The sequence below is a fragment of the Camellia sinensis genome, chromosome 2 (genome assembly GCF_055761805.1).
Source record: "Camellia sinensis isolate YWXY chromosome 2, ASM5576180v1, whole genome shotgun sequence".
Lineage (NCBI taxonomy): Eukaryota > Viridiplantae > Streptophyta > Magnoliopsida > Ericales > Theaceae > Camellia > Camellia sinensis.
The window spans coordinates 65,890,883-65,907,336 of record NC_138962.1 but is presented as its reverse complement, the minus strand read 5'-3'; the positions used below and the strand labels follow the sequence as shown (position 1 = coordinate 65,907,336).

The window sequence follows — 16,454 nt, the reverse complement described above, 5'->3', positions numbered from 1 at the left end:
AATAAAAAAAATAACTAATCATGCTTCTTTAATTGCAACATATTAAAAACCCAAAAATATGCTGTATTCAATATTCAGATTATGCCATAATTAAAGTGTACATCATTTTGAAATTTTCTGGAATTTTAAATAACTAATAAACACACATAAAATTAGAAATAAAAAATTCAGAAACTGATAAATAGAAACAATATTCAGATTATGCCATAATTAAAATGTACATCATTCTGAAATTTTTTGGAATTTTACTGAAATATTTTGAAATTTTAAATAACTAATAAATACACATAAAATTAGAAATAAAAAATCCAGAAACTAATAAACTGAGACAATATTACCAGTAAATAATAAAACCTTTCAGAAGTTCACAATAAAAATTCCAACCCCAGAAAATAATTTATGCAATACCAGAATTATAATCACAGGAAAAATACTTTTTATTTTTATAAAAATTTCAAAATTTTACAGAATGTAGAAAAATTAATTATGAGTCTAACAGTACAAACCACGCATAAAACAAATCTATAATGAATTAATTATGACCATTTAACGCGATTCAGAATTAAAAACAAAACAAACAGCGCCTAATACATCAGTAGCCAAGCGAGTCGAGCCGGCGAAGGAAAACGGTGCGGCTCAGCGAGCCCGGCTCAATGAGCAGCTCGACGCGGCTCAGCCCGCGGCTCAGAGCGCGGCTCGGTGAGCGGCTCAGGGCACAGTGCCCGCGCATGGCGCGGAGGATACGCGCGTGGACAGCGCCGCTAACAAGCGCGTGATGGCGTGTGCAGGCGCGTCGGCAGGGCATCCGGTGCGTGGGAGCGCGTGGGAGCGCGTGGAAGAGCGTGGGAGCAGCTCACGGCGTCAGGTGGCGCGTGCAGACCACGCGCCGCCTTCCAGGGTGTTTTCTGGTCCGATTTTTGTACTGCCGGACTCCTTTTTTCAAAATAAAACCATTTATGGTATTAAAAAAGACATTAATGAATATAAAAAAATATTTATGCTCTTAATCTAATAAAAGTAGATTTTTTTTTCTCCTTTACAAACATTCATGTATATAATGTATACATATACATATAAAAATATACACATGATTAAAGGAAACACGAAAATATCCATTAACGCTCTGATACCAATATAAACAAAGTATAACGCAGCGGAATAAAAATTATGGTCATACCTTTCAAACACAGTCTGAATTGAAGGATCTCGTGGGTAAATCACGTGCTTCCTGAATCTGGTCAATCAACCCAGCAATGGGGTGATATTACAATAGTGAATATCACCCACACAAACCACAGTGCAAATGGCTTTGATCATTGTTTTTGGGAGAGAGTCAGTATATGGGAAAAACTCAAACATACGTTATTTTTCACTTAATCACCCATATCCCATATATCAGATATATAATCTATTTATCTCATTTATCCATATTTGTTATATGAGATAATATTTGATATCTATATCATCTATCCATATCATGATATGATAGATATATATTCTGAGCAGCTATCCAAATAGGTTTGAATTCAAATTCAAAACCCATTTGGATAAGGTTCAAAAAGTTCTAAGAGTCATGCCATATGGACGCCCAATTTCTAACACATAGGATGGATGCGTATGAGTTTGGAATATTAGTAGCAAATAAAATGCTAATATTAAAAAATTTGAGCACATTTGTTAAGAATTTGATTAAGAAAATAAAATTATCATAAATTGGCATTGATTATGTAGATCTTGTGTAGTAGTTCCTGAGTCAACAACTTACAAAATAGAGCAATCGAACATCGATACAGTAAGTACTGACCAAAGACACTCCAATACTTGAAGTTAGTATTTATGGGAATTTTTCTGGATTGATCATCTCTTTTGATTACAAGGTTCCACAATTGATCTAGAATCATGAACCTGTTATTTTTCATGATGAAAGAAATGTCTGGTAGAGAGAGATTATGATGGTAACAACTTCAGATTTTAATATTTAATGAACAATTTGTTTTGTACTTGTAGGCAATATCATTAAGTTGAAAATTCAAATTTATTTTGTTTTTGCTCATCATTTAATAAAACAGAATCAAAATAGCTATCAGTGCATTTGAATAAAGTTTTATTTGCCTTTTTGTAAAAAATTCAAATCGTTACACCGTATCCTCTAAAAACTAAATAATTTGTGCTTTTTACTCGTGTTCTAGATCTGCTATTGAGTACACACTTGAAATCATAAAATATGCACACTGTATAAAATTTCAATAATAATAATTTCCACTTTATGCTAGTCTGAAGGGTCGACCTTATATGCCGTTTTATAAATGAGGAAAATGATACGTGTCACTAAATAAATTTCATCATTTTTAGATCCATACAATAAATTATGTGTGTATATGTATGATCCATTATAATAATATTAAAATTAATTTTTACATATGATGAGTGATATATATGCATATGACATTTATTATGTTGGGGTCAAAAAAAATCTCAACAAATTCATTCAGTATTCTGTCAATAATTTTAACGTATATCAAATAATGGGTTATATTCACTGTGTTTGGTTTGAATTTTCTGGATTAAGTTTTTTGAAAATTGACTTTTTTAGTTTTTATATTTTTTTGTTTTTAATGAATATTTTTTAAATTTTAAATATTTTTTTTTACTTTTTTAGATGCATCTTACTTAGATGTATCTAAAAAGTAAAAAATTTGTAAAAAAATATTTTAAAAAATTAATAAATACATAAAAATACAAAAAATGTATTGAATTCTTGTATTTTTTTTTGTATTTTTGGTATTTAGTGAATTTTTAAAAGATTTTTTTTACAATTTTTTTACTTTTTAGGTGTATTTATGTTAGGTGTGTCTAAAAAGTAAAAAAATTACTTAAAATATTAAAAAAATTCAATAAAAACAAAAAAACACGAAAAATAAGAAAGTGAAATTTTCTGAAAAGTGTTTTGAAAAATTGGAAACCAAGCAAGGTGATTATTTTTTAAATATAATAAATCTTTTATATGTAGGATATTTGTTATGTAAATCTAAGTTATCAAATAAAGAAATATGAGAAATTAAGAACTCAGATGCACAAAAAAAAAAAAAAAAAAAAAATTGAAAGTACAGATAAATTTTTTTTTTTTTTGTTCATACCATTAATGCCATATCAAATAATTGGGAAGAAGAAGAGGCCCAACAAGCAAAATTGGCAAAAGTCAAAATGCACTGAAACCACCTCTGCTTGATGTCATCATTACCTGTCAACTGCAAATACAAAGGACAAGATAATTCATATTATATGAAAATGGACCATTATTTATGTGAATATCAAACCAAATTCTCTATACTTTGACAATCATTTTATATAAAAATTTGTTATATTAATGCAAAAGATTTGTGTACTTTCAACCATTTGAAAAAAAAAAAAAAAAAAAAAAAAAAAAAGCTGTGTCAAAGCTGTCTTTTGGGCTAGATCTGGTTAAAAACCACATTTTACAAGGAATGTTGAAAGTTTTAGTTGAAAATTCATACCTTTTCTCTCTTTTTTTTTTTTAAAAAAAATTTATTATTATATATCATTTACTCATAATTCGCCAAGAAAATTCGTACAAAGTAATAAATTTGATACCTTTACCTCACCTCATTGATTTATCATGGCCCTATGTTTTAAAGTGACATGTTTGGTAGCCGGATAATTAGATAATATTATTATATGTCTTTATTTTTTCGTAACGTTTTTATACTATCGTACTTTGTTTTAACTCACCATCAAATTGAGTCATCCTACTGCAATGGAAAGTAATGTCATATCTTAACACACTATTTCATGGTCAAATTGAGTATTGACTCTTGGATTTTTTTTACTCAATTGATAGGAAATTATTTTTAAAGATGAACATTATAACATTTAGATAATCATAATCTAATTACTGTAAAAATCCAAAAACTAATTTAATAAAGAGCCTTTACAACAAGGGAAAATATATCATTTTTTGTCACAAGGTTTGATTGATCCCTGATCTTTCAAATAGAAGTGTATATATATGCTTACTATAAGTTGGTTGTCTGAAATCCTTATTTAATGTAAAAATCTGTCAAATAAATTCAAGCAAAACCCTTCATTTGAGAACATTCACGATGTCAACGCCATAATGGTTTGGTTTTTAAAAGTTTATTTTTTTGAATTAATGTAAAGATCATTGTAGGAATTTATTGGACAATTAATAAGTGGTGAATTTTTATTTTTTATTTTTTTCTTCAAGAAAAGTAAAGGAAAAAAGAGAACGGAAGCTAAACTAAGGAAGCCAAAGCCCTAGGGGTCACATTAAGTGGTGTTATATAACAGGGTCACTCAATTATAGATAGTGATTCGAATCTACATTCCAAACACTAGGTACAATTCACCTAGATCTGGAAGGCTCATTCTATCAACCTTGTGTGATAATGCTCGCATTCAATCAGGAGACCTAGAATTTAACACACTAAAATTTTTTACCAGTCCACCACCTCTCAAGTTTCTATTTAAATGCTTAGATAACACATTTCTCAGAAGTTGCTTTAATGAGAAATAATTTGTAACCCTTTGGCTGTTGGGTAATGCCACGAAGATACTTCATAATTTTTCTACTTCAACAACTCTTCCATTCACATTCCATTGTACCATTCCTTTGCCCACTAGGATATTTATTGAGCAGTATCCATCATTTTCTCCTTTCCATTTTCATCACATAATTCATGTAGATTTTCTTTATATGTCAGTTGTATTACCATTTCCCACAAATATCTATTTCATTAATTTTATTTGGCTGAGATGTATAATTAATTTTTTGAAATTTTTTATTAAAATAAATAAAAATCATAACATCAGTGGTAATGAATGCACAAAAGAAGAAAAAGAATATCAAAGTATCTATACTTAAATCAACTATAAATGGTAAAATATGAAAAGATTTCTTACATCTTTTAACAAATATATTTACAATTAATGATGTATGCAATGTAATTGTAGCAACCAAAAAAAAAAAAGTAAAAAGGCAAATTACACTTTTCAACTTAAGACCCTTTAATTTTTAATTATAGTAAGCTCTCAAATTTTATCATGTGTTTTGATTTCATCTTTTTGTCACTCATTGTAAAAAAATATTTAGCAGAAAAGTATTCATGTCAGCATGTTTTATGAGCGTTAGAAAAAAAATTATAAAACACAACTTTTCACTCAAGTTTCACTTTCATCTCTTATATTCAATATTCACTCAAATTTTCAATGGTAAAATCACAAGATTATCAGTTGAAACATAGGATGAAATCTCAAGATTTAATTGTTGCAATTAAAAATTGAAGATCAAAATAAAATTAAGTGAAACTTATCCAAAGTGAAACAACAAAATCTAGGTACCACAAATTACCCAAAATTTTATTCAGAATAAAGTCTGGATCATATACTATGTTATTGAATAAAAATCTTATTACTTTTTTCTTGAATTTCGTTGTTTTGGATATGGTTTATAAATTGACATTTTTTATTATTACGAAAAGACGTGTAAAAAAATAGAAGAGTAATATAATCCAAATAAGCTAATAAACTGACTTTCTTAGTTTATCCCAAAAGTTTAAGTCAACATTTAGAACTAATCTACATAATACATTTTTTTTTATAAATAAATAAAATTTTACTTATTGTTTTTTAACTATTAGAATTGTATATTTATTCGGTATAACTGGTGAGATAAGAAAATAAAAGATTTTGGCTTATTGTGAGAGGTAAAATTTCCGAACATGATTAAAGCAAGGCCATGTGACCAAACTAAGATAAAGTTCATTGGAATGACTGAATTATAATACAGTAATGATACAGAGCCTGAATATAGGGGCTCGAATTTGGCTCGAAATTTGGGGGAAGAAGAAGGAGGAGGAAGAGGAGGAAAAGATGGAGAAGAAGAACTCGACTGGAGGGCCAACAAAATCGGGCGGAGGTGGAGGTGGCGGCGGGCGGAGGCAGAGGTGGAGGCGGGGCTGAGATACCGACGAGCGACGAGGGACGAGCTGCAAAATCGGCCGACGAGCTAGGACGCCGACGACCTGTGTTTTCGCTCTCGCCTCTGTGTTCTCTCTCTCGCCTCTATTCAACTCAATGAAGAAGGAAGAAAAGGAAGAAAAGAAAAGGAAGAAAAAAAAAAAAAAAATCAAAACGACGTCGTTTTGGGTTTTGAGCCAGATTCGAACCCCTAATTTCGGGCCCTCAAACATTATTCATTATAATACTTCAGGAGCAAGTAGGATTTAGAGGCAGCTCGTAGGCTAAAACTATCTTTTGGATTCAGATTGGTAATTCAAACAACCAGACGAGGTCAACGTGTAGCCCAATGAACATGGACCTTATCATTCTTAAAAATTCGTGAACATGGGATATGAATCCATATAAAACAGAACGAACATGAGGAGTGGTAAAGAATTCTCAACCGCCGCCTACAGTTATATATATCCCTTATAAGCACAACATCTCAACCCAACAAAGGTACAAAACTATCTACACTTTTACGTTCAACTTTTACGCTATGTTTGGATTGAGTGATTTGGAGGGAAAAGAAAAGAAATGAAGTGATATCTATTTCTCTTATTTGTTTGGATAATCTAAATAGAGATAAATGAGAAGAAATGGAGAGAAATGAAGAGAAAATCATTTTTTTTATAAGTCTCATTTTCAATCTTTCAAAAGTTGAGAGATTGGGAGAGAAAAGAAACCACTATTTTCATAATATCAATTTTGTCCCTATAAAAATAGAAGAAATAAAATGATTGAAAATATAAAAAGGTTATTTTGGTAATATAACATAAAATAATTTCTTTTCTTTTCCCTTAATGAAACCTAACCAAACAAAAATGAGAGAAAATCACAATCATTTCTTTTCTTTTGTTTATTCCTTATCCAAACAAAAAGGAGAAAAATCACAATCATTTCTTTTCTTTTTTCTTATTACGTAAGTAATCATTTCTTTTCTTTTCCTAAGTTCTCAAACATAATGTTAGTATTCACATACTGATTTAAGTATTGGAGAGTCCCCTGACCAACTAACAGTCGGAATTCTTCCTTTTTTGAGGGTTTTCAAGCAATCTAACTTTTAGTTCATGCCAATTCGCCACCATTGCTGAGTGTGGTAAATCCTTCCCCCAAGCACTTATCATCTAAGTGTAAAAAGAAAATAAATAGTTATATTATCTCATTATCATGTTTGCCTGAGTTAGAAAACAAAATATGTGAAAAAGAATATGGGCGGATTTTTTTTCTTTGTATTTTAATGAACCATATTGATATTATAAAAATTTTACAACAAAATTTATTTTTTACCAAATCACATCACTTTTAGATTGTATTTCGATCAACAATTTGAGTAGAAATTTGCCAAAGAAAAAAAAGTTCTAAAAAAAATTAATAAAATTTGACTTTAAATAGATAATATAAGAAAGTAAAAGAAAAAGTTTTTTTTTTTTATATATATATTTATTTAGATAGAGTGTCCTATAAAGTTGGAAATTAAAGTTAAGCTAATTAACAACTCAAATTAACTTGTTAGTTAAGCTAACAATTTCTTACAAAATATACAAAGAAATTTATTTTTTCTCACAAATCTTTTCTTTTTGTCCATATTTCTCTCTGCTATGCATTGATTATATATATATATATATATATATTTTATTATCTTCTTATAAAAATTTTCATCTACTCAAATACATATAAAAAAAAAATAAATTATCATTTTTTTTTCAATTTACTTTCTATCATACATTTCTTTATAAATAGAGACGTATCAAATATTTTCCATGACGCCAAATACAAATTTTGTGATAAATCTTGTCTCATTATTTTCTGACCAAATCATGTGATCCAAACAGACAGCAAGAGTGAAAACGTGTGTTGGGGTTGGGACAAAAGTTAAAGAGGTAAATCCCTAGTCCCACACACTCCCCATTAAGCACACTCGTAAAACACACAAATACACAGGAGTGCGAGAATCTAAATGCGTGCGTGTGAAAGTTTTGTCTCGGCGGAATTGGAGGGAGTTTCTCTATTTTCATTCAAGTCCTCCGTTTCCATCAATCATCATTAACATTTCATAGCTCTCTCTCTCTCTCTCTCCTCTTCATCTTCTTTAGCCCGCTCCTTCTAAAACCCTAGTCATGTGAATCCCCATTCCTCTCTCTCTCTAGATCTGCACATCTCTTCATCTCTCCATTCAACTCAAAAACTCATTTCAATATTGAAAACAAGAGCACACTCAAATGAACCTCTAAAATGGGTCTTCTGGGTTTCCTCTGTTTCAGTCTCCTCGTTGTTTGAACTTTTCAATCCCACAAATTTCACTAATGTCACAAATGCGCGGCGCCGGCGCCGGCGGCGGTGGCGGTGGCGGTGGTTTTGATCCGAGCAATCTACATTTGAAGAAGGAACTAACCCAAATCAGAAAAGCTGCTAAAGTGTTGAGAGATCCAGGGACATGCTCTTCCTGGCGGTCCCCTCTCAGCTCCGCCAGATCCGCGGCGGCGATGAATGCAGCAGCTTCGTCTTCCAACCACCAATATCACCACCACCACCACCACCACCACCACCGCAAGAGCAGCATAACCGCCGACCCATTTCGAGTCGAAACCAATGGCGGCAATTCGAGAGACAAGAAGGTGTTTCTCTACAATTGGAGGACTCAGAGATCGTCGAGCGAGAAGAGCATATCGACGACTGTGAAATCGGAGAAGAGAACTCGGCTTGATGATGATGAAGATTGTGATGATGATGGGAATGATGGATCGTCTTCTTCGATTCCAGAAGAGAGTATGGAAGATAGCTTGAGCGATGCGCGAAATCGTGGTGGAGGAGGAGACTCCAAGAGTGATACGTATATTGCTGATCGGTATGCTTCTATGATCTTCAAATGCGAAGGCACAAACTTTACTCATTCGATCAAACGTAATGCGATTAAGAAGAAATCTAAGAAAAATACCCATTTAGCTAATTTATTAAGACAACAAATTGTTCAAACTAGGAATTCAAAGCAAGCTTTAGAGGGTTTGCCTAAAATTGCTTTAGGATTGGGTAGAGATGACTCTGTGAGTCTGGTTGCCCAATCTGATGATACAGAGGACTATTGTAACTCTGAGGATTTGCGGCGATATTCAGCTGCCTCGCCGTTGCTTTCGAGGCTTAAGCACAAGAATTGGTCTCACTCATCATCTAAATTTTTGAGAAACAGTCGAAAAGAGGACTCGTCTTACTCTTATAGTACACCGGCATTGTCAACAAGTTCTTACAATAGGTATGTGAATCGGAATCCAAGCACAGTTGGATCTTGGGATGCCACAACTGGGTCCTTCAATGATGGGGATGATGAGGTGGATGATCAGTTGGATTTTTCGGGTCGGAATGGATGTGGGATTCCTTGTTATTGGTCAAAGAGGTCAACCCCAAAACATAGAGGGGCTTGTGGAAGTTGTTATTCGCCTTCGCTTTCTGATACTTTGAGGAGAAAAGGAAGCAGCATTTTGTGTGGTGGCCAAAGTATGTATCATAGTCGACGTAGGGGATCATCATCCGGTTCCAAAAAGAGAAGATTTGCTTCTAGGACTGCTCGAGGACTTATACCATTGCTAACCAATAGTGGTGATGGCCATGGAGGCTCGTCTATAAATAGTGATGATGAGCTCTCGACAAACTTTGGGGAGTTAGATTTGGAGGCTTTGAGTCGGTTGGATGGTAGGAGGTGGTCGGCTAGCTGTAGAAGTCAAGAAGGATTAGAGGTTGTAGCTCTAAATGGGGAAGGAGATGGGGAAAGTACACCGGAAAATATCAGGAGCTTAAGCCAGAAATATAGGCCAATGTTCTTTGAAGAATTGATTGGGCAGAACATTGTTGTTCAATCTCTTATGAATGCAATCTCAAGGGGAAGGATTGTCCCGGCTTATTTATTCCAAGGTCCTCGTGGGACTGGGAAGACATCTACGGCCAGGATTTTTGCTGCTGCCTTGAATTGTCTTGCCACTGAAGAAACTAAACCATGTGGGGTGTGTAGAGAATGCGGGGATTTCATCTCTGGTAAGAACAGGGATCTTAGGGAAGTTGATAGCACCAGTAAGAAGGGAATTGAAAGAGTTAGGCACCTTTTGAAAAACTTGTCAGTTGGGCCTTCATCGGCGTTTTTGCGATACAAAGTTTTCGTTATTGATGAGTGTCATTTGTTGCCTTCTAAGACGTGGATGGCATTGCTCAAGTTTCTTGAGGAACCGCCTCCACGTGTTGTGTTCATATTCATGACAACTGATCTTGACAACGTGCCCCGTACTGTGTTGTCCCGGTGCCAGAAGTACATCTTTAACAAAATCAAGGATAACGACATTGTGGTCAGGTTGAGAAAGATTTCTGCTGACGAGAATTTAGATGTCGAAGCAGATGCACTGGATTTGATTGCATTGAATGCAGATGGTTCGCTTCGAGATGCTGAAACTATGCTAGACCAGTTGAGTTTGCTTGGAAAGAGAATTACTACATCTCTTGTGAATGAACTTGTAAGTTTGCTCTATCCTTCCTTTACATGATCTACTTTTGAGTGCTTCTCTTTTTTTATGATTGAACTTGTTCCAAATAGAGTCTCCATAATAATATCCTCCTCACGGCTTCTGTCCAATTTGCTGTTTTATGTCTAGCATGAGCCAACGTAGTTCGGATATGTTACCTAGAGCACTGATTGGTAGTTCGGATATGTTACCTAGAGCGCTGATTGGTCTAGGATGAGGAACGGGAACATAATACGGCATTGTAAAATATGATACAATAGGGTAGACTTCTTAATTTGGCAGCAAATATATTGTGGTGTATTTTTCTTCATATTAATCGTTCAACATCACAAATTGTTTTATTTTTTTTAATGAGTATTATGACTATTGTTTTACATTTGTCAATCCGAAACTCCACAAGGCTTAGGACCACCACTTTGTGCATTATGCCAAAGGTTAGGTGTGTATTCAGTCTTTCTCCTCCCAAACACATTAATGTGTACTAGTTGGGCGTTATTATTTTTTATTTTTTTATTTTTTGTTCAGTCACTGTTTAGTTAAGTGGTTTAAAATTGTTTAATTTGCTTTGTTTTCTGCAGGTTGGGGTGGTTTCTGATGAAAAGTTACTGGAACTATTAGAGTTAGCCATGTCATCGGACACTGCTGAAACGGTAAAAAGAGCCAGAGAGTTAATGGACTCGGGGGTTGATCCAATGGTTGTGATGTCTCAGTTGGCCACCCTCATTATGGATATCATTGCTGGAACATACCAAATCATAGATTCGAAGTACAATGATTCATCCTTTGGTGGGAGAAGTTGTAAGTACCACCCACTTCACTCTTATGCTGCTTTTTCTTCAATATTATAAGCTTTTGGACATAGAAGATTGTCGATTTCTAAATTTTAAGGTGTTGTTCAATATTAATATCAGTCCATGCGTTCAATTCGTCTTTTTATTTCAAAGTCAATGGTTTGCAATGGAGACCACCTAGATAAGGTAACAATGACAGGTCATGTTACCTTTGGAAGCTTTAAATTGCCTTTATATGAAGCAGCTGCAGCATAAATAAAAGCTGTTGAACTCATCTAAATTCTAGTAAGAGCAACGCAGACTTGTACAATCCTATGCAGATCACAATGGGGGATTCAGCATCCATGAGATGGGCAGATCTCCCATCAATATGGAGATAAACTGTCCATAAGCATGCAATGCCTTTAGTTGGGTGACTTCTAACTATTTACCGATAAATTAATCAGTTCTGCAATTATTTGTGGGTTCTGCCGTGAATTTAGTTCATGGATTGATTGGTAACCAACATTGGAGTCAAATTAATAGAATTGTGGTTTGTGTCAGCGTGTAAGATTAGTTACATGCCCTTATTGACCCAGATTTTTATTCCTTTTTTGCGCCGAATGAAAATAGAACAAATTATAGGATTCTCAATTCTAGGTCAAAACTCACACAATCTCTGATGGATTATATATCATGTGACGCATGAATGACTTTCTTGCAGTTTTGATATCATTAGATTCTACACTTACCAGCTATTGTGGTCACTAACCTAAGAGAAATTTCAAAACATCCTTTTCTGTTCAATTTTGAATTCCTATATTTGTAAGTAACTTGATATATTTACTGCTGTGACTCGGAGCCTTTTTTTATGGTTGGAATATTCTCCAGTGACTGAACCAGAATTGGACAGACTGAAGAATGCTTTGAAGCTTCTTTCAGAGGCTGAGAAACAGCTAAGAGTTTCAAGTGAGCGTTCCACATGGTTCACAGCAACCTTATTACAGCTAGGATCAGTGTCTTCATCAGATGCAACTCAGTCAGGAAGCAGTAGGAGGCAGAGCTCAAAGACAACTGAGGACGATCCATCTAGTGCTATTAGAGAGACTATTATGTCCCAAAAGCAGAGGCTTGATTCTCACTATACCCCCCAAAAGTCAACTTCTCCTTCCTCCTTGCCTAAGGGTGCTCTCCAAAATTTGACCAATCAAGAGGATCATTTCCTACTAACTAATGGTCCCAATATCAATTCTGAGCAAACGCAATGCCGTTTTTTGAATGATGGTGGTGATCAGTCAGCTGTCTCACACGATGATGTTGTGGTCGGTAGTTTGATATCAAGATGCATAAAATCAGTTAAGTTGGATGATATATGGGTGCGATGTATTGAAAGATGTCATTCTAAGACACTGCAGCAGCTGCTTCTCACTCATGGGAAGCTCATCTCTATCTCCGAAGTTGAAGGTTAGGACACCCTTTTACGTGCTTTATTTATCTTCTACTTGTTGAAGAATATTTGGTGTGAGACATATATTATGTTAATGTTCATTTACAACATCATTTTATCATCAATACTTAAGCTGTTGTGTACCAAAAGGGAGGGAAAAAAAAAGACTTGCTGAGTTTGTTTAGCATGAAAATAGTGGAAACTACAAGAAGGTTAATTTTTTTTGTACAACCCATATTAGCATTATATCTAAGTTTTTAATTTCTTGCAAAAAAAAAAAAAAAAAAACACAGGAAATTTTAAATTTATCTGTATAAGAGGTTACCCAAAATTAAAATTTCAAATTTCTCTATAATTGTTTTTTGCCAAAATTTCATCATAATCAAATGTTTGCAAAAAAATATATATTTTCCTTTCCATTTCTTTTCTTTCACTTCACTTTCTTTCATTCTTACTTCACACCTCTTTTTTGTTCTTTCTAATTAAACGGAGCCTTGGCAATTTCAAGAGCAAGGAGTTACAAGATTTTAAGCTTCATTTTCTATTTGCAAAGCCATTGCTTAGAAATTTTAGTTGACAGTTGTTTTGTTACATAATTCTTTCACTTACAATTTACAAAGCTGTTGTGTGGTGTCTAACATGTCCTGTTTGCAGGTCTTTTTATTGCTTATGTTGCGTTTGGGGATAAAGACATTAAAGCCAGAGCCGAAAGATTTTTAAGCAGCATCACAAACTCATTTGAAATTGTTTTGCGATACAATGTAGAGGTTAGAATTATACTGTTGCCAGATGGTGAAACTTCCATAAACAGTGGGAAAACAGTTGCATTGTTAGATTCTTTGGGTCAGAAGCAGATGGACACAACTGAGATGATTAACAGGGAAAGAAAAGCAATTTGCTCAAAATCTACGGATGGGCTTTCTGATCTTGATTTGCGTCGGGAACCGCTGAAAGTATCTAGTAGAAGTTTTGATGATACTCCTATCCCATTGGCAGAAGGGAACACTAAAACAAGTGGTACGAAGGAGAGGGTTCCGGTGCAGAGAATAGAATCGATTATCCACGAGCAGAGGTTAGAAACTGCGTGGTTACAGGCTGTGGAGAAAGGTACTCCCGGATCTTTGAGTCGTTTGAAACCTGATAAGAATCAAATCCTGCCTCAAGAAGGCTTATATCCTCAAAATCAGATGGAATCCATAAATTCCATGGATTTAACATCCCAGCGTTGGGAAAATGAATTAAACCATGAAATCAAGATTTTGAAGATTAATGATGAAAAGGCAGTCCAGAAGGACCAGATTGGTAAAAGGATCGATCACTGCCCCATCTCACCAAGCTTGTTGCATGATAGCAGCTTTTTGGGCAATTTCAGCAAAGAGAGCATGTGAGTTCTTGACATCCTTTTTATTTATTATACGTGTGTTTGCTAGTATGTGTCTTTAATTTTCTGGTTGATATACCGCCTCCGTTAAGCATACAGAACTTTATATTGACAAATGAAACATTAAACTCTTTGGCATGAACTAATTAAGTTTTATAAGATGCAGTCTAGACCTAACATATTGATATTGAATTTGGTTGGGCTTTTGCCTTGAAAAATTTTACAAGATTCATAGGCTTCAGATAAAATTTCAAGAAAAGAAATGCTAAATCTGAGCCGTTTTTAATGTCTTCTTTACTGAATTAGTATGAATTTGTCAACAACTATGTCTGCTTTTTGCAAAAGAAAATGTAGTAGTCATACACCATCTCAACACCTTTGTGCTTCTTCCTAATATTGATATCTGAATAAATCCAGCAATTTTGATCTTAATTATAACAATTTTGATCTTAATTATTAGTATAGGAATAATAGTTTGTGTATATAAAGTTTAGTTCTTACGAGTTGTTTGTTTGTTTGAGCAAAACCATTTTGAACTTGGTAGTAAACTATTGAATTAATTACTTATGATATTGATTGGTATATAGGAATAATAATTAGGCCAAGTTTGGGAAGACTAAATAAGTGCACTTTTTGTCTTTTTGGACTAAAAAATTGAGGTTGAAAATATGGATGTTTGGGTTAACTTTTTGACTTTTTATTGGAAAATGTGTAATAAAAAATTGTAAAAATTGATTTGTAGGGAAAAATTTGAATTGGGAGTTGTGCAGCCGTAATTGTTGACTTTTGATAAATAGTGTTAACTTTTTAACTTTTTGAGTAACTTTTTGGCTTTTTAGCTTTTTTGAAACATCCCAAACATGGCCTTAGTGTATACACAATTTAGCTCTTATGAGTTGTTTATTTAGCAAAACCATTTTGGACTTCGTAGCAAAATATTGAATTATGGCATTCAAATTACTTGTGTGGTATAGCTGTTTAGTGATACATTGAGTCTTATGAGTCTTGGCCAAAGTGTGTAGGCTTTTATATGTTGTAAAATGCCAATATGCTTGTCTTGTTGTTTCTACAGGGGATACGAATCGGGGACGGGAGCTGGGGGTTGCAGTGGCCTTTTCTGTTGGAATAATACCAAACCTGATAAAAGGGCAAAGGTATGCTGTTACATAAATTTTATTTATTTATATATTTTTCCCCATGTGTTTAGAACTGGTTTCACTCATCAAATGATACATATATTATAAACGTAATGCATGCAATCAGGTTAAACAAAGGACTATTGTTCGATCAGACAAAGGTGTGCGATTTTCATGGTTCGGAGAATGTGCCAAGCCGAAGAAGACTGAGAATAGAATCAGAGGATAAGAGCAATGTGTTTCTCCTCCTTCGTAAAATATATTTTTTTAATATTTACTTTTCGTGTAGAGCTATTTTTCATGGAAATCGGGGTATTGAAGAGAAGAATGTAAAGTTTGTGCAGCTGGATTCCTGCAGTTCTCTAGATCCGGCCAATTTTTGTGAAAGCAAATAAGGAAAAAGAAAAAGAAAAAGGGACATCTTCTCCCCCATGAAGAACAATTCCTTGCATTACTAGTATTTTGGATGAACTTTAAAAGAAAAAAAAAAGAAAAAAATCATCAAGGCCTTGTTTGGCTCCATATAGACTATAGAACGAAATGAAAAAGATGTAAGAATGGGAAATAGTGGCATATGTTCCAATTTTCGGTTCATATTATATTTATGTGTATATATGCAGCATGATCAGAGATGAAATGCCCATTTCTCGATCACCAAGCATGTCTCAATTTATTCAGTACTTGGGCTGCTAGGGCATATTCTGATTCTAGCTATGGACAACAAGGGTTGTATTGATAACTATTGGACAACACAGTTTCATGGACCGGAAACAAATTCTGATTCCAGACAGTGCCTGATGTAGCTACCCGGTAATTATTCAGTTGTTCTAGGGCACCAACTCTAGCTCATGCTCGAACTGCTAAGGGCTGTAATTATGGGATGAGTGGAGCTGATATGACCTATTATGGTCGGCTGGATGGAAACTGTCTATTCAGTAGTAGTTTAAAAGCTTGGTTTATATTTGCAATTTAGATGATTGCTTTATGATATTGTTAGTTAGTTTGGATTTTTATCACACTGCTCTTCTTTGCAAGGAGTAGTTTTACTTTGGATTGTTAAGTTAAGAATTAACAAACACAAATTTACTTTGTCGTGCTTGACGAGAAACTGAACGAAAATGTCACTAGTGCTTCAAATTCTTACACATTTCACGCCACGCCACAGTGGATTATTAA

At 33.9% G+C, this 16,454-nt stretch overlaps 1 protein-coding gene across 1 annotated transcript; it reads left to right on the top strand.

The window, feature by feature from the left end:
* Positions 1–7,802: 7,802 nt before the first annotated feature.
* Positions 7,803–16,386, top strand: STI (AAA-type ATPase family protein). The gene is made up of 6 exons (XM_028271438.2): positions 7,803–10,535; positions 11,123–11,342; positions 12,206–12,778; positions 13,416–14,145; positions 15,215–15,296; positions 15,406–16,386. The coding sequence occupies exons 1-6, from the start codon at positions 8,346–8,348 to the stop codon at positions 15,505–15,507; spliced, it is 3,897 nt and encodes a 1,298-aa protein (XP_028127239.2). The 5' UTR covers positions 7,803–8,345; the 3' UTR covers positions 15,508–16,386.
* Positions 16,387–16,454: the final 68 nt, after the last annotated feature.

Bases quoted from the DNA above. Each gene is read 5' to 3' on its own strand.
- STI (XM_028271438.2), top strand. From the start codon at position 8,346: ATGTCACAAATGCGCGGCGCCGGCGCCGGCGGCGGTGGCGGTGGCGGT. The intron at 11,343-12,205 runs GTAAGTACCACC...AATATTCTCCAG, and splicing joins ATCCTTTGGTGGGAGAAGTT to TGACTGAACCAGAATTGGAC. The intron at 14,146-15,214 runs GTGAGTTCTTGA...TTGTTTCTACAG, and splicing joins AATTTCAGCAAAGAGAGCAT to GGGATACGAATCGGGGACGG.